An 18,631-nucleotide genomic window follows, 5' to 3' on the forward strand; every position below is an offset into this window, starting at 1 on the left:
TCATTTTAGTGCAGTTAAGATGGTGACACTGCCGGTCCCAAGCCCGGATAAAGGAGGAGGGTTGCGGTAGGCCTGTGACAGCCAGCATAAAAACTTAGTCATACCCTATAAAAATGAACCAATATGAGAATTTCGTTGGGGCGTTCCCTACTGAGCGACGCGCTGTATTCTCTAGGCCCGGAGGTAGTGATAAATGGGCAAGGGTTGCTAGGTCGTCGCCCAGAAGCGACGCGTCACACCGGCACCCGGGTGTGGTGTCAAATAGGCAAGGGTTCCCTCACTTTGTTGGACGGGTGGGGGTAAAGAAGTTAGTCCAAGACCATAAAATTAGGTTAGCCACTTGGAACATAGGGTCTTTAACTGGTAAGTTGGTAGAGTTAGTAGATGTTATGTGTAGGAGAAAGATTGATATTTTATGTCTACAAGAGACCAAATGGGTAGGTGAGAAAGAAAAAGTGATAGAACCTTGGGGATATAAGATTTGGTATACAGGAATAAATAGGAGTAGGAATGGAGTAGGGATTGTTATGAGTCGTCTGTTTATAGAAAATGTAGTTGAGGTCCGTAGGAAGGGTGATAGAATTTTACTTATTAAATTAGTATTAGGTACGGATATTATTAATATTATTAGTGTTTATGCACCTCAAGTAGGTTTAGATGAGTCCATTAAGCATCAATTTTGAGAAGATTTAGATGGAGTAGTACAAGGGATATCTTATGGAGAAAAGCTTTTCATCGGCGGTGACCTTAATGGACATGTAGGCATTAGTAGGGATGGATTTGAGAGTATCCATGGAGGCTATGGTATAGGAGAAAGAAATGAAAGTGGAGAAAGGATTTTAGATTTTTGTTTGTCCTATGATATGATCTTAGCAAACACTTGGTTTAGGAAGAGGGAGTCTCACCTAGTAACATTTAAAAGTGGGGTTAATACGAGTCAGATAGATTTTTTCCTACTTAGAAAGAGAGATAGGGGTTGTTGCATCGATTGTAAGGTTATACCGGGAGAAAGTGTAGCTACACAACATAGAGTCTTAATTTTAGATCTTAGAATTAGACAATGCCGCAAAAGGGATAGACATAGGATAGATCCTAGAATTAAGTGGTGGGCACTGAAAGGAGCTAAACAAGGAATGTTTGTAGAGCAGGTAGTTAAGGAAGTTGATTGGTGTCTCGAGGAGGATTCAGAATCAATGTGGAATAAGATAGCGGGTGGCATGAGAAAAGTGGCTAAGGAGGTATTGGGTGAGTCTAAAGGCGGTGCACCACTAGGTAAGGATACATCATGGTGGAACGAGGATGTCAAATTAGCTATTAAGGTTAAAAGAGAGTGTTATAGAAATCTAAGTAAGAGTCGTGATAATGAGAATTTGAAGAAGTATATGATAGCAAAGAAGGAAGCTCAAAAAGTAGTTCGAAACGCGAGGGCTAAGGTATATAATGAGGTTTATGACAAGCTGGATACCAAAGAAGGCGAGAAGGATATTTATAGGCTTGCAAAGATGAGAGATAGGAAATCGAGGGATTTAGGTATGGTTAGATGTATCAAAGATGAAACACAAAGGTTTTTAGTCAAAGATGAGGCGATTAAGGAGAGATGGAAAGATTATTTTGATAAGCTATTTAATGATAGTCATGCTCAAGATCTTAGAGACTTGTCCATTCCTTTTCATGAGATAAATCGTGACTTCATGCGCAAGATTCAAAAGAAAGAAATTGCAGAGGCTTTGAAGAAAATGAAATCAAGAAGGGCAGTTATCCCAGATGGTATACCTATCGAGGCTTAGAAATGCTTGGGAGAGAAAGGTTTGGAATGGTTGACAAATCTTTTTAACTTGATTTGGCGAACAAATAAGATGCCTAATGAGTGGAGGAAGAGTACTTTGGTGTCTTTATATAAGAATAAGGGTGATATACAAGATTGCACAAACTATCGTGGTATAAAACTCATGAGTCATACTATGAAACTTTGGGAGAGGGTGATTGAGTCTAGGTTGAGGAAGGTTGTCATGATATCGGAGAATCAATTTGGTTTTATGCCTGGAAGATCAACTATGGAAGCTATACATCTTCTTAGACAACTTATTGAAAGATATAGAGAGAGGAACAAAGATTTGCATATGGTTTTTATTGATTTAGAGAAGGCATACGATAGAGTACCTAGGGACGTTCTCTGGTGGACAATGATGAAGAAAGGTGTTTCTCTCAAGTACATTAGTATAATTAAAGATATGTATGAAGGAGTAGTAACCAATGTCCGCACTTGTGGAGGGGTGACAACCAATTTTCCTATAACGGTTGAGTTACATCAAGGATCTGCTTTAATCCCTTTCCTATTTGTGATAGTGATGGATGAGCTTACGAGATCAGTTCAAGAAAATGTACCGTGGTGTATGTTGTTTGTTGATATTGTTTTGATTGATGAGTCTAGAGCTGGGGTTAACGCTAAGTTAGAATTATGGGGACAGACATTGGAAGCTAGAGGTTTTAAGTTGAGTAAGAGTAAGACTGAATATATGGAATGTCGGTTTAGTAAGCAACGAAGTAGTGATGGGAGTGTAGTGAAGCTTGGTGAGCAAGAAATACCGGTGAATGATTATTTCAAATATTTGGGATCCATCATTCAAAAGTATGAAGAAATTGATGGAGAAGTAAATCATAGGATAAAGGTTGGGTGGATGAAATGGAAAAGTGCAACTGGAGTGTTGTGCGATCGTAGAATGCCATTGCGGTTGAAGGGAAAGTTTTATAGGACGACTATTAGACCCGCTTTACTATATGGTACGGAATGTTGGGCTGCCAAGAGACATCATATTCAAAAAAATGAGTGTAGCTGAGATGCGGATGCTTAGATGGATGTGTGGAAACACTATAAAAGATAAGATTCGGAACGAGGAGATACCTAAGAAGGTAGGTGTTGCACCCATTGAAAATAAGATGCGAGAGAATCGTTTACGGTGGTTTGGACATATTCGGCGAAGGCCTAATGATGCTCCCGTTAGAAGGTTGGAGAAATGGGAAAATATATTAGTTAAAAGAGGTCGGGGTAGGCCTAGGAAGACTTGGATGGAGATGATAGGAAAGGATATGAATGCTTTGAACCTCACCGAGGACATGGCATTGGATAGAAATGATTGGAGGAAAAGGATTCATGTGGAAGACCCAAAATGAATTTCTTTTTTGGTTCACATCGCTGACCCCAATTGTTTTGGGATGAAGGCGTAGTTGTTGTTGTTGTTGTTGTTGTAAGATGGTGACTTCTAATTACAGCCAGTAACTGGTGTAGCATGAATTTCCAATAGATATATTGTATTGGTTGTTTCTGCTCCCAATTGTAAGCTTCAAATTATTGAGTTCTACTGTTTGGTTGGCCATGTCCAGAATAGTCATAGATATCGCCGATAAATTGAAAATATCTGCCTTAAAATCCTTTTTTGGAAAATGATTTAAAAGGTAAAATATCATAATATTTTCAAACATAGTAATTTTGTAGTGGTATTATTGCAATAATATCATGATACATGATATGTCCAGTTACTTTTACAGTTAACTTTTTTTGCTTTTCTATATCTTTAATATGGTTTTCCTTCTTTCTTTTACATTTTTTTACTTATTCCTTTTATTAGAATTTATACGTGTGTGTATTTTATTATCTAAACATATTATTTTGTTACCTATTTCCTCTATAATTACATTTTTAAATTTTTCAAGTGCCAAGATTTCCTGGAGTTTTATCAACTAAACCCATATTGTTGAGAGATTTGCCTTGCCGAGATATAGCAGAGACCAATATTTGTGACTATGATGTCCACTCATACAATTTCCAGATATTTGATTTGCAGCAAACCTGTAAGATTACATTATTCAGTAACAGTAAAAGTAATCACATATAAAGAAGAGGTTGAAATATACCGCAAGGTGAGAATGATCACTACCTCAAGCAAGCAGCACCAAGAAAAAGAAAAAGTCAAGAGATATCCAAATGCACTGAATTCGTTATGATCAACAGAAGCAAAGCATCGCATTCATGTTTTGAAAAACGAGCATATAACCAAATGCTTTTCACGAATTTGACTCTAATCCGCGGGGAAGTCGTACAGACAGGCTTGTTTTACAACATACACCAAGAACAAAGCAAGAACTTCCAAATGTGCATAGACTTTATCAATTCTACGCTTCAGCAACCATGAATCAAGGGAATCAGCATCGAATTAAACCGAAGAAACTGCGCGAAGGGATTAACGAGATGTTACCCTCCATCGTTTGAGGCGCTCGAGCGACGCCCGCTTCGGTGGGATATGGAATAAGTCAGAGTCGTCGTCCGGATCCCCAAAACCGCCATTGGCAGGACCGCCGGCCTCCTCGTTCCGCCGGTGCCAGCCTGGCGACGCCGAGAAGCTCATCCTGGGGTCGGCAGCAGGAGAGATGACACCGGCGGTTAAGTCTGAAGCCCGCGAACCCTCAATACAAATCCGACCGGAGAAACCCTTCGGTTTTCCGGTAAAACCTGTTTTCGGGTTGCGCGAGAGATAGGAAGCTAAAAACTAGGGCAAAAGAAATGGAAAGAGATGCGAACGAATAAGAAATAACTGCCAAAACCTGTTTTCCAGTTACTTCTTGCTATCTTTTGCCCGATCTTTTTGTCTGATAAGCGGTAACTATGAAAACCCGGCAATCTGCTGCAACAACCTCTCTCTCTCTCTCTCTCTCTCTCTCTCTCTCTCGATCGAAGCTTCGTGGGAGCTTCCTCCCGCTTGCATGCGTGAGAAAGAGGAAGCCACTTCCCGCTTGTTTGCCGGTCCATGTCACAATGACACGATATGGAGCCGTGTCGTTGGCAACACGATTTTGACACGCTGACACTAATCTAATAACGTATAGTCATTATTTTAATATTTTGAATGCTACTTTATTAATTTTACTGATGTTTTATTGAAAACATGCTCTTAAAATAACAAAAAAATAACTGGTGGTCGCGCCGACATTGCACCAAGGTAGACATACAATTTGTTTACCCGCATAGATAGTGGTCGCGAAAATGTATCATTCACACCTTTGGATCTAAGAAACCACTTGAGAAGGAAGAGGATAGATAACATGAAGAACGGAGAAATATGTTGTTTGGTTCGTTACTTACAGAATAAATCAAGCAATGAATATGGTTTCTTTAGTGCAATGCAAGTGGATGAAGATGGATATGTTATGAATATGTTTTGGGCAGATTCAAAGTCTAGAGTAGATTATGAATGCTTCAATGATGTGTTTGTGTTTGATACTACAATAAAGATTAATAGTGAACAGTGGTCATTTGCGCAGTTTGTGGGAGTGAACCATCACGCACAGAGTTGTATATTAGGCGGTGCTTTTGTGTATGACCAGACCAAGGAAAGCTTTGAGTGGTTGTTCAGAGTATTTACACAGGCAATGAACGGGAAGCATCCTGAAACTGTACTTACAGATGGTGATCACGCAATTGCGGCTGCAGTGCTTCATGTATGGCCAGATGCACATCATCGCCTATGTTTGTGGCATATCTTTCAAAATGCAGCAAAGAACATATGACACATACTTAATCAGAATACAGGGTTTGACAAAAAGTTTACAAGTTGTGTACTTCATAGCGTAGACGAGGTCACTTTTAAGTCAGATTGAGACAAAATGATTAAGACATACGACCTTACTGACTGTCTATGGTTATAAAATTTATATGCATAAAAAGATAAGTGGGCATTGGCATATGGAAGACAATACTTTTGTGCAGGTATGATAAGCACACATAAAGTCGAATCTATGCATGTCACCCTGAAAAAAACTTTGTATTCATGTTTAACAATGTTTCGTTTTATGGAACAATATGAATTATTTGTAGACGGTCTAAGACAGAATGAGCTTGAACAAGACGTGAAATGCTTCAATACACGACCTCAAACTTTTGACATGAAAATATTGATGTGACCTGCAGCTCTCTATACACTAACTGTATTTGAATGGATCAAGAAAGAGGTGTTGCATGTCATGAATTGCAAAATAGAAGGACTCGTGCAAACCGAGAATATGTACAAATACCATATTTTTTTGTCAGGGCGAAAAGCATCAGGAAAGGCAAGAAGCACATGTCACGTACAATGTTGACAACGGAAGGGTAGAATGCTCGTGCAAAATGTATGAATTCAAAGGCATTCTATGCTGTCATGCATTAAAGGCACTCAATCAAGAGAAGATACAAGAAATACCTGAGTCTTACGTAATGCGAAGATAGACCAGAAGCGCGAAGATTGAAATGCTCGTTATGGACAATGCGAGTAAATCTGGTGTTGACGAGAAGTGCCACATAGCCTCCCGTTACCAACAACTGTGTAGGTCATTCATGCATGTTGCTGATTTGGCATTGAGAAGTGAAGAAGGCTATGCATGTGTGAGAAAAGTTGCAACGGAGTTACTTGAAAACGTGGAGTTAATTCACATTAAGTCCGTTGCAGCGAATGAATACCAGCCGAAGATAATGGGATCGAAAAGCGTAGGTCAAAATCATGTTTCGCTTGACACTCCCGAGAAGTTGCACCGAAGCGTAAACATTATCTTCAACAAGTCAGTAGTGAACGTTGTTGATTATGATGGACATATTCATGAAGCGAAGGGTATCAAAAGAAAACCTGCCTCTGATCGCAGTCGTCGGAGAGAAAAGGGTGCAGTAGAATTGGTTGGCAAGAACAAGACTAAGAAACAACCTACCTGTAATAAAAAACAACAAAGCCCTTCGAATGAACAGGTATGTAAAACATTATATTGCTTCCCTTTGCGTGAAACTTGTCAAATAGCTAACTCGCGTAATGTCCATCATGCAGCAATACCATGCAGAAGTACCACCAAATGTTCAAACCTACATTCCTCCCGACCAGATTTCCGGCAACGATAGCTACAGTTTTACAAGTCTTTTGGTATGTAAATTATATTGCGAGGATGTATGCATTTCTTGTGAAACTTAATTCAGTGTCTAATATTTTCTCTTTCATGACAGGCTCTGATGCATTCAACAGATAGGTATGGGACACAGGAATCTCGTGTGGGCTATTAATTTAGTTGCCATGCCTCTTTGCAAGCCCCGATCTCCACAATACCGGATTTGTTTTTGAGTTTATAGTCATTTGTCACTAACGACTTGCGGTCCGTGGTTGTATTTGCTTAAATCGATAGATAGCGATTTTTTGCTTCTGTAGGAAGTCGATTGATGACATCACTGTATGGCGATTTGTGGTTATCGTTGATTAGCGATATGTGGCATCGCAGCGTAGTGATTTGAGTGTATTGTTCGAATGTCAATCAAAGCGGGTTGACAAAGGTTGTTCAAGTAAGTTTTTTTCGGGCAATAAGCAAGGTTGCGCTTCATTTTTTGATCTAAGTATGCTATCATCTACGCGGTTGAAAGCCTACTTAGATCATAAAATGAAGCGCAACCTTGCTCAATGCCCAAAAAAAGGTTACTTGAACAACCCTTGTCATCCCGCTTAGATCGACAGTCGAACAATACCCTCAAATCACTATGATGCGATGCCACAGATCGCTATTCAACGATAACCACAAATCGCCATACTGTGATGTCATCAATTGACTTTTTGCAGAAGCAAAAAATCGCTATCTAACGATTTAAGCAAATCCAACCACGGACCGGAAGTCGTCAGTGACAAATGACTATAAACTCAAAAACAAATCCGGCATTGTGGAGATCGGGGCATGCAAAAAGGCATGACAACTAAATTAATAGCCCACACGAGATTCCTGTGACACCTCCAATTGTCTTTTGAAATGAAAAGTTGTATCCATATATTATAAATAAAAGGCTACTCAATGTGTCTTTTCTCTTCCTCACTTCATTTCTTAAGAGGTAAGTCAACCTCTTCATCTGGTACAGGGGGAACTTTGTTTGCTTTAACAGTGCAAGTGCAAGTGTGAGTGGTACTCCACAATTTCTCACAATCGCTATGTAGTTCAACCCATGGGTTTTTTTTAGATCCGTGGGGTTATTATCAACAAACGTTCATTATCAATTTATACTAGTATCGTTTAACACCGCAAATCGGCGTTGACTAACACCCTTTACAAAGGCCGAGTATTGCTGCACAAATCGCTTTCCCGTGATAACCACAACTCGCTATGCAGCGAATATGAAGTCGAATTACGCAGTTACAACGGATAACAATAAATGTTTGATTTGTCGTACAGTATTCATTGATCATGTTGGTTGAGCAGTACATCTTTTAGGTCATAAATAGTCGCACAAGTACTGGAATCTGTGTTTGTCTTCTACTTCGTGAACCAGCAACAATCAAACCGACGGTTCCTTCATAAACCTGGAGATCCGTCCTCCAACATACAAAATTATGGTCGGTGACGCAGGCGAAGACAGCTACACGACCAACAATGGCGAATCATGGGTATGTTGTCTACACATCGTCTACATGTTCAGCAAAATCCGTCTCTTTCATGCCGTTTTTTGCGATTTGTTTTTTATGTACTATATAATGTAATTTCAATATCGTTCGTTGCAATGTCTGCATTCATTTCAGTCGAACATCCACCGACGAAGTTGGGCGAAAACTTAGTCAATCACTCCTGGAGGACATCAACCGAATGCACAGTGAATTCGCACAATACAACATGATCAGTAATTTTGTTAGTATGAAACTAGTAGCAGTTGTCTATATACGTAAGCCATGAGTACGTGCGTTAACAACAACATATTTGCTGCAAACAGACTATATCTGATTTCGTCAGTTATATTAAAAGCAGCGCACCAAGCCAGACTATAAGCGTCGTAAGCCCGTACTTCATGGTATATCGGTTTTATTTTATGTTGCTTTTCGTTATTGATTTAGTCCAATTGATTCGTATGTTATCATTGGTGTTAGCAATGTTTCGGTTTAGAGACTATCTTACACCGTTTGCCATACTCTAGTGGATTTCAAGACGGCATACCTTATTGGGTTAACGGTAATCACTGCAGAGACCTTTTGTCAAGTGAAAAGGTAAGCAAACAAACCTAGAGTGCAATATTACAGCATAACAAGTGCTAACATCATTTTTTCGATCTATTTGCAGATATTGATTCATACACTATGGCAATCTGAAAAGCATTGGGTCTTATACGTGATGGATTTACACGAAAAACAACTATGGTGTTACAATTCGTTGAAAGTTGACAGTGGTTTTCGGCTAGACATTTCCCATCTCGTAAGTTTCAATATCTATGTGAGGAACAAGTCGTGTACTGAGGTCATGAATTTACTGTCGGTCGCATTATTCTCAGATCGGTTTCCTCAAAGCCATTTTGGGAGTCGATGCTAGCGAGTGGATCTATAGCACGACATACCATGCTCCTTTACAAGATAATGACGTTGATTGCAGGGTATTTGTAATGAAGTACATTAAAGCAATATACAATGGTGCAAAACCCTGTTTCGACGCTGTATGCCATTTCTTTGCCTCTGTTATTGGGGATTAAGTGCATGTCTATTGCTTCTACTTTACAATCTGTTTTTGCAGGTTGATATACCCGGATTTCGCGAATAACTCTGCAAAAAATTGACGTCCTTTCTAATTGCAGAGGAGAAACTGACGAAGGTCTCGCGAGCATCTAAAAGGCTTGTAATTGATAAAAGATGTGCGCTCAACCCACGTGGTTGACAGTCGCTGAGTGAGACTGCGATGTATTTTAATGAACAAAGACTTCTAATGTTCGAAATGATAATATTCAACATCGCTATGAAATGTTGTATGCTTAAACATCGCTTTATTGCTGGCATATGAAAAAAGTGGTGAATAAGAGCCATTAATGTAGCTTTCGTATTTTACGAATAGTACAAAGCGATACGCTTAGTGGTCTACCGTCAACTACACTGCTACCACCATGAAAACTTGTGAAAGAATTTGAAAATTTCTTGAATTTTAAATGACGTTTCCTTCAATTATGATCTTGCATACATATGAAAAAAGTATAAATGGATACGACAACTGCGTCGAAGCCGCCTATATACAGGAATTATCGATTTGTCGGTTTCTTATTCGCGAAGCAAAGTGGAACTATGTGTTGTGTCATTCAAATATTAATGAAACGTCCTATCACCCTCCGTCAATTTTCAAGTATATACGTCAGTTTCATTAAACCAAAAGCAAATCTTCAATAAAAATGCACTCCGCATTAATGTCAAAAATTGAACAATGTCATGCCAGAGGGCTATTCTCAATAGTAATCAATGCGATTGGACCAAAATTTTCGATCTCAAATAAATCCACAAGTACGTCCATACGCATCCCAAGAAATTGCCTTAGGTGTACATCAATGTACATTATCGTAGGTTGAGCAATACAGTGATTTCTGAGAACAAACTTTTCTTATTGATAAGTTCACGGAATGCGATTTTTAGAAAGATCTTTCGTCGTACAGTATTTTTCATTACTGAAGAACAACTTTTACCAGCATTGGTTATGCATATACAACAATGGTGGAGCTCCTGCTAGCCATCCTCAGTGCGACTGCACCGACTGAGTTGCTGTCGAGGAGGAGGGCGAGAACGGTGATGGCGGAGCTCGTTAGGTTGTACAGACAGAGCAATCGACAGGTTTCACTTTACATATTTTGTCTGCCGTTCTTTTTAAACTTAATCAATTATTGGCATATTTCGTAGCGTATTTCCGGCATATGATCCTGCAACAAAACATGTAATGTGAAACCAATATATAACAGGAATAAACAATAACATCGGATACAAAGCTCATACAGCGTGGAAACAAGGTTCTTCTTCATTGTATATTGCTTCAATATGCTTCATTACGAATATGCCACAATCGACCCCATTACTTTGTAAAGGAGCATCGTCAGCACAGAGCAACATCCACTCGGCAATGTCGACACCAAGCCCGTTAAGGAATCCCGCATGTGATAAAGGGATACTATATTACAGTCCGGTCCACCTCGAATAGCTACGATTCACCTATGGGCACAAGCTTACCAAATGCATAGCGTTCTACGCCACTGTGGCAGTCCAAGGAGTTGTAGCACCATAGTTGTTTTTCCAGAAAATTCATCTCGTATAGGACCCAATGGTCAGGATTTTGCCAGAGTGTAGGAAGTAAAATCTGCGAATCGATAAAATAATTTTTCATTCCAGAGACATCGTGATGAGGATGTTACGACTAAACCTTGGAGAAGAGGTTTGTTCACTTACCTTTCCAAATTTTGAAATGTCTAGGCACTCATCATCGTTGTTCCAACAAGGTAGTGCATCTGTGAATACAATGTTGTATGGCTTTCGCCGGACGTACATCTGTTGCACGAAATAGTAAGATTTAACCACCAAGAAACGTGAGTACGTCATAAAAGCAAACAAAACAACAACGGACCAGACATACCATGAAATAAGGGCTGATGATGCGTACTGTATTGCTCTTTGGGTTGCTCTGGATGTAATTGACAGAATCACACATTGTCTGGTTACACAAATTTATGAACTTCAAAACATACAAACCGGAACGACCTAGAAATTGATAGTGGTTAAATACTTACAAAATTACTGATAGTATTCCCAACTGCAAATTCATCTTGCATCTGCTCGATGTCATCTACGAACTCGTCAGGGCGTTGCCGCCCACCCTTGCCTGTGGATGTTGAACTGAGTGCACCATGAGCGTGGTATTCAGGATTCGACATTGAAATTATTGTCTATAGTAAACAACAATAGTCCAAATACGACATGAAAAGGCAAATGTTGACTAAACCGCTCAGGCGTTTCAAAAAATATACGTCTTAAGCGCTAATGCTGGTACTGTGGATGTGGTTGTCTTCTTCTTCGGCGCTGTGCCTGGCCGTTTTGCGCCCATTGTTCTCTCTGTTGGTGCCGTGTCTGGTCGTTTTACTCCCATCGTCCTCTCTGTTTGCTCCGTGCCTGGTTGTTTTTCTTCCATCGTCCACTCCTTTGGAGCCGTGTCTGGTCGTTTTGCTCCCATCGTCCTATCCGTTGCCGTCGTGCCTGGTCATTTTGTTCCCATCGTCCTCTTCTTTGCCGCCGTGCCTGGTCATTTTGCTCCCATCGTCCTCTCCGTTGCTCCCATGCCCGGTCGTAGTGCTCCCATCATCTTTGGCGTCGTGCCGGGTCGTATTGCTCCCGTAGTCCTCTTTTTGGACGCCTTGGCTGGTCGTACTGCTCTGATTGTCCCCTTCTTCGGCGCCATGGCTGGACGAAGATATCGATGGCACCTTTGCAACGCAGATACAGAAACGTCGTCCTCAGTCAAATACAAAGGTAAAGTCCTTTAACGTGCCGCCCTTTTTCGAAAACAGCCCGCTAATTAAATGATTGCGTTTTAAATAAATAAAAATACGTCTTTTCGCATGCCGCCCTTTTTCGATAACCGCCACCAAATTAAATGATTGCGTTCGAAGTATTTAAAAATACGTCTTTCCACAAGCCACCCTTTGCGTTTTAAATAATTAAAAATACGTCGTCTCACATGCCAAACTTTTTCGAAAACACCCTCAAATTAAATTATTCACTTTTAAATAATTAAAAACCCGTCGTTTGTCGGTCGCATTATAACAATCTTTCAGGTATAAATAATCTTTCACGATTATTCTATTGATTATCGTATATGGATACATCGATATATTCATGCAACATACTTTCCTCAGCGGTTTTTTAACAAGAAACCCTTTTCTTATCGCTATTGACTGTTATCATTTACGCTGCCAGAACTCGTTAAATTATTGTTCATGGCTTACATCACCAATTCTTTTTGCGATATTCTTTTGAGGCGGAGACAAATACAACGATTGCTAAACAGAAATGTTATATCTTAGCGATGCCAGAGATGTTAGGCAATGCCACGATTTTTGAACAAACATCTATTTTTGATTAAAGTTTATTTATTACAGAGATCCACAGACGAAAAGATGTAATAATAAAGAATTAAACAATAAAAGAATGTCACGTTACTACAACTCATTATACAATTACAACAAAAACCTAGCGTGATAAAAATGAAAATCTAAGATTTATTCTGAGGCACTTGACGAATCAGATGAAATATCATAGACTTGTCTCTCACTTTTTATTTGTGCACTGTCTATCCTGCGTGGCATCTTCGTTGCGAGACCTTTATTAAGAAAACTGGTCATCATCTCTACCACTGAGTTCAATTGAATCCCCATAGTGCTTACTTGTGCCCTTAATTTCTTATTCTTCCTTTCCATAACTTCGAACCTTGCGGCAGAGACAATGTTTTCTTTTAGAGCAAGTGTTCGCTCTTCCTCGCGCTTTTTTACTGAGGGATTAGTCGTAGTAACCGGAGAGAGACGACGTTTTGGTTGTAGAGGCTGAGCTGCAACATGAAAAGGGGCAATTGGGAGACATGGGTTCACAATTTTTTCAATCTTCAGATTTCGTCGCATTGGTTCCCAATACCTTTCGAAATAGAAGGGATCAAATTGTCGTCCTTCATGATCATACGATACGGCAGGGAAACCACCTGAGTTCCAATTTAATAATTCATCCCTGTAGCGATCGGGCCAATTCACGTTCCTGCCCCCACCACTATTCATCTTCCTTCTAACTTCCAAAGGCTTATTTGGGATAGACTGCCCCAAGCCAGATTGTAGGAGAACTCGACTACCTTGCTGCAACTCGGCTTCAAAATTGCAGAATAGCCATAAATCGCGGTCAGACAATCTAGCAGCCTCCGCAACAACGTCTTTATCATCGTCCTCCCCATCTCCATAAGGTCTCCACAAAACCTGTACATTGGTAATTCTTTTTAATAACGAATGACAAATATATTAAAATTTATTTACGCATGATATGGCAACAACGATATGTACTACGGAAGACAATCCTGCAGCGATTGATACTTAAGAATGTTGAACATTACAATGATTTATAATACTCAATGGTAAATGTTGACGCGATTGTAAACAATTTTAGAACATTTACCTCGTTTAGTTGCAGCCCATCTAAAATGGACTTAGCATTATAAACTGCGACGTTTATTCTAGCCCAGCGACCGATCTTAGGAAAACCACAAATCGGAGGGCCACAACGTGGACGCAATAAGATAATATGTTCCAATGCCCACGCCTAACAAAAACAATATTATTAGAAACACCACAACCTGCAATGAGATTTGTCTGCAATTACTAGGTATGTAATCAACAAATACCTGAACAAATGGCCAAAATCCACCAACAGTTTTCGTACCATTACTCGCACGGTGGAGTTGACTGTACAAGTGTGCGAGCATAGAGGCACCCCATGCATAGTCGTCGACTTCGTCTAGGTCTGCCAGGTACTGCAGCCACATGAAACTTATTCTCGAACCAGAACAATCAGAAAATAATGTAAGACCAAAAAAATATAGAAGGAAGCCACACAACTCTTGGTCAGCTATTTCAGATGCACAAGTAGCAGAGTGGCCTTCCCATTTATTACGAAAAAATGAGACTTTCATTGATGTGGAATTCATTCCACCAGAAATACATTGACTCCATTCGTCCATCGACATTCCTAACAGGGCCGTGCATTTCTCCCTTGCGTTATAGTTTGAATGCCGTAACAAGACAACACTGCCATCGCACTTAAGGCCAGTGATCCTCGCCACATCTTCTAGAGTCATGGTGATCTCAAAAGAATCAAACTGGAATGTGTTCGTCTTATCATTTCATTTATTTACCAGGTGGGTCATGGTATTCCAGCAAGTTTCAAAATATTGTTGGTTCAAAAGGCCACCGAAGTGCATATTTCGTAATCGGTCCTTTTGATATGCATTCAGCTGACCATACCATGAGAGAACTACAGGCCATTGACACCGACCTTCGAGCTTTTCACCTGGTGCTCTACTTCTCCTGTGAACTCTCTGTAACACAAAATAACATATTATTCCTACCAATTGTAAATTAGTTCCATTCGTACTTATAAATACTATTCTACTAACTGCTATAAATAATATTGGTTGCAAACAGACTATCACAGTAATCGCTATACATATTAATATCTAACACAGTAATCGCTATACCAAAATCGCTAAACATGTTATTAAATCTTCACAGAGAGAACGAATATATTTACCTTGGTCGCTATTTTCTCCTGTTCTCCATCCAACCTGGGACTTTCTGGTAGGTCCACTGCCTCCAATTGCCTTGCAATCTCCATCTTTACCGGCTCCACCATCGCATGCCTTTCTCTCGCCTTCCTTTTCTCACCCTCCTTCTCCATCCTTTCTTTATCCTTCCTTTTCTCATCCTCCTTCTCCTTCCTTTCTCTCTCCCTTTTCTCATCCTCCTTCTTCTACTTCCTTTCTCTCTCCCTATTCTCCTCCTCCTTCTTCTCCTTCCTTTCTCTCTCCCTTTTCTCCTCTTCCTTCCTTTGCTTCCTTTCTCTCTCCCTATTATCCTCCTCCTGCTTCCTTTCTCTCTCCCTATTCTCCTCCTCCTTCTTCTCCTTCCTTTCTCTCTCCCTTTTCTCCTCCTCTTTCCTCTGCTTCCTTTCTCTCTCCCTATTATCCTCCTTCTTCTTCTGCTTTCTTTCTCTCTCCCTTTTCTCCTCCTCCTTCTGCTTCATTTCCTTCTCCCTTTTCTCCTCCTGCATCCTTTTTCTCTCCTTTTTCGCCTCCTCCTCCTTCTCCTTCCTTTCTCTCTGTTTTTTCTCCTCATCCTTCTGCTTCCTTTCTCTCTCCATTTTCGCCTCTTCCTTCTGCTTCTTCCTTAACCTTTCCTGCACTTCCTCCTCCTGCTTCTTCCTTTCCCTTTCCTTTTCTTCCTCCTCCTTCTCCTTCTGCCGCCTTTCTTTCTCTTTCAGTTCTTGTTTCCTTCTATCCTGGAATTCTTCCTCCTGCTTCTTCCTTTCTCTTTCATTTTCTTCTTCCTCCTCCTTCTTCTTCCGTTGCCTTTCCTTCTTTTCCTCATTCTCGTTCTCCTGCCTTTGCATTTCCTTAGCTCTCTCAAACTCCTTCTCCCTCATTCGCCTTTCCTTTTCTTCCTCATACTGAGGAATATTCTGTCCCTTCTCTTCCTCCGCCTTATTCATTTGCCTTCGCCTCTCCTCCGCCTCCTTCAGTAGCCTTGCCTTGTTTCGCATTGCACTACGCTCCAAATCTCTCCTCTTACATTGTGACGCAGTTTCATCCACTAAATATCTAACATAACTTTGAAACTCCTCCATATTCTTCTTCCTCTTTTCCATCACCTGTGCGTTAATCCTCCGCCTTCTATTTATATTCTCATCAATATTTCTTGCCTTTGCCTTCAATTCGTCATCCTTGTTCTGCATCTTTCGTAATTCAGAGTTCTTCCTTTGATCTGCAGCCTCGATATCTGATGGATAATCCTCCGCATAATACGATTCCAAGGCTTTTTCCCTGTTTTCATCATTCTCAATCATAAGTATATTTTGGTATCTTTCAAAAACCTTAGATAGATGGGACTAGCAGATCACTTCTCTAATAGACAACCCATAGAACGACGAGGTATCTCTAATCTGATGAGGCGCAAACATTGCTAACCTGCACAACACATTACATGATCATCATGATTAGAAATCGTCGGAATATTTGGGTTCATAAGAAACAAATCGTTGTATAAGAAGCAATCTTCAGATTGAAGAAAGAAAACTTACACGAAACTCACCGAAACGATGGGAATTTGGATATTCCAACTATAGAGTAAGCAGTGGTAACAACTAATACGCAATAGAAGGTGGTTATTATGCTGCGATTGCGCGTAAGACGGAAACCGATGCTCTGAAACAAAGGAAAAGGATGCTCCGACGACTCCAGATGAAGGCAAAGAATCTCCGGTAGAGTGCTTAGAGCAAGAATGGATTGTTTTGAACTATTTGAATCCTACAACATAACGCTTGCTACATACGCAAACTCTGCGGAACGTTTTGGCGCGATAACGATGGAGGGCAGTTTTGTCCTTTTCACGAACCGACGATTCAGTTTTCTAGAAGGAGGGCATTTATGTCCGTTCGAGGAAGAGGAAGTGAATGTTGGTAAAGGGTACTTAAGTCTTTGTTGCGGCACCAAATTACGATACAGTATGATGCAGACAGACATCGGGATCCATGCCGGTCTGGATCTTATACATGGCGCTATTTGGAACCCCCGAACATGAGATCTTAGTACCGGCCCTGTTCGGGGGGGGGGGACATATAACCTGCTTTGATTTTTTATGTATAACCTGTCAGCTGCGGGTCCCAACAATAGATCATAGAGGGTGATCTAGTGCCGCAGGATACAGAAATTGTGCAATCACATTGCACCTGATCTTCCTTACATTTTTAAATGCACAAGGGAGGTACTTTTCCATGGGCAATGGGTTTGAGTAATAAATACCAAACTCTAATTGGCAAAAGCGTTCAAGAATGGCCCTTTACAAAGAGAGAAACTGGTGAGGTTGCATTTTATGTATGGACACTACTTCCTTGCCTCTTGTTTTTTAAAACTATAAAATATACGACATTTACATGAGTACAAATTAAGGAAACCGCTTCATGCGCCATTCATTTTAATTAGTTTAAGACAAAGCCTTGGTGAAAAGAGAAAGAATAAGCATATGTACATATCTCAAAGCATGGATCTCAAAAATGTATTTTTTTCCAATTTACGACACTGAGAAACTGTTAAGAGAAAATGTCTTTGGAAAACGATAAACTTTGATGATATCTATTGATGAGCTGATGTGTATAAATATATACAAGATAAGTTACAAAAGTAACTTACAAAGATAAACAAAATGATAGGATTTAAGAATATTATCATGCTGAAAATGTGGACTCACATGATCTGACCTTTCCTACATTCGCTTTGTTGCCAGCCTAGCCTTTCCTTTATTTACATTGGAGGTTGACCTTCCAAATATTAAGTTTAGTAGAAACTGACTTTTGAATCATGCTTTTCTGATGCATGTATTTTTAAACCTCAAAAAATATATTTTTACATCAAAAAATATGATTTAAAGGTCAATTCCTACCATTTTAACCATGTTGAATATATCCATGAGGTAAGACTTGGCCAAAACAACCTCCTCCTATGAGGTAAGTCCTTACCCACAAGGGTAGCGAAAGCATGAAAAACAACAAAAGAACCCTCTAGCTGACAGTGCAAACAATCAAGAAAGTGTCATGCACGACAAGCATACACTCTAAATGCATGGTCTAACAATACAAAGTTTGAAGGTTACTTCAATGATAACAAATTACTCTAAAGAAACTAGGTGCTTTGAAAAAAGAACATGGGTGCCTAAACAAAACTTACATGGTCTGGTCATTAATATTATACTGGTTCATTTGCAAAGTAGATCTTTTTGAGGTCATCATCGGTTTAAAAGAATGCAGCAAAGGACACCAACCAAAAACTAAGTTATAATGTTCAATTGTTCTCTCAGCCCAGTACCTGTATGCACCTTGTACAGTTTGTGAAGTACTGCATAGTTTCGCACCATCATTGGCATTCTGTGCCCAATTTCAACAATGACTTTTTTTTTAATAATCCAAGGAAAAAAAACCTTCATCATCGACCACACATTGGCTGGCCGCTGGTTGGTGAACCCTTGAGGTCCTCCGTGCAGATCCGAGACTACACCCAGCTT

At 40.0% G+C, this 18,631-nt stretch overlaps 1 protein-coding gene across 5 annotated transcripts in view; it reads right to left on the bottom strand.

Annotated features, from left to right (window-relative positions):
- Positions 1–4,732, bottom strand: part of LOC149837239 (calcium-transporting ATPase 5, plasma membrane-type-like) — a 200,817-nt gene extending 196,085 nt beyond the window's left edge. For all 5 annotated transcript variants that reach the window (XM_090005909.1, XM_090005908.1, XM_090005907.1 and 2 more), the window contains exons 1-2: positions 4,600–4,732; positions 4,254–4,507 (exon numbers count right to left, since the gene is read on the bottom strand). In XM_090005909.1, the coding sequence (XP_089862035.1) occupies positions 4,254–4,403 (150 nt within the window). In that variant the 5' untranslated portion in view covers positions 4,404–4,507; positions 4,600–4,732. The remainder of the gene's footprint in view (positions 1–4,253; positions 4,508–4,599) is intronic.
- Positions 4,733–18,631: the final 13,899 nt, after the last annotated feature.

Source organism: Nuphar pumila, chromosome 5 (genome assembly GCF_984573655.1).
Source record: "Nuphar pumila chromosome 5, dmNupPumi1.hap1.1, whole genome shotgun sequence".
In the NCBI taxonomy this organism is placed as follows: domain Eukaryota; kingdom Viridiplantae; phylum Streptophyta; class Magnoliopsida; order Nymphaeales; family Nymphaeaceae; genus Nuphar; species Nuphar pumila.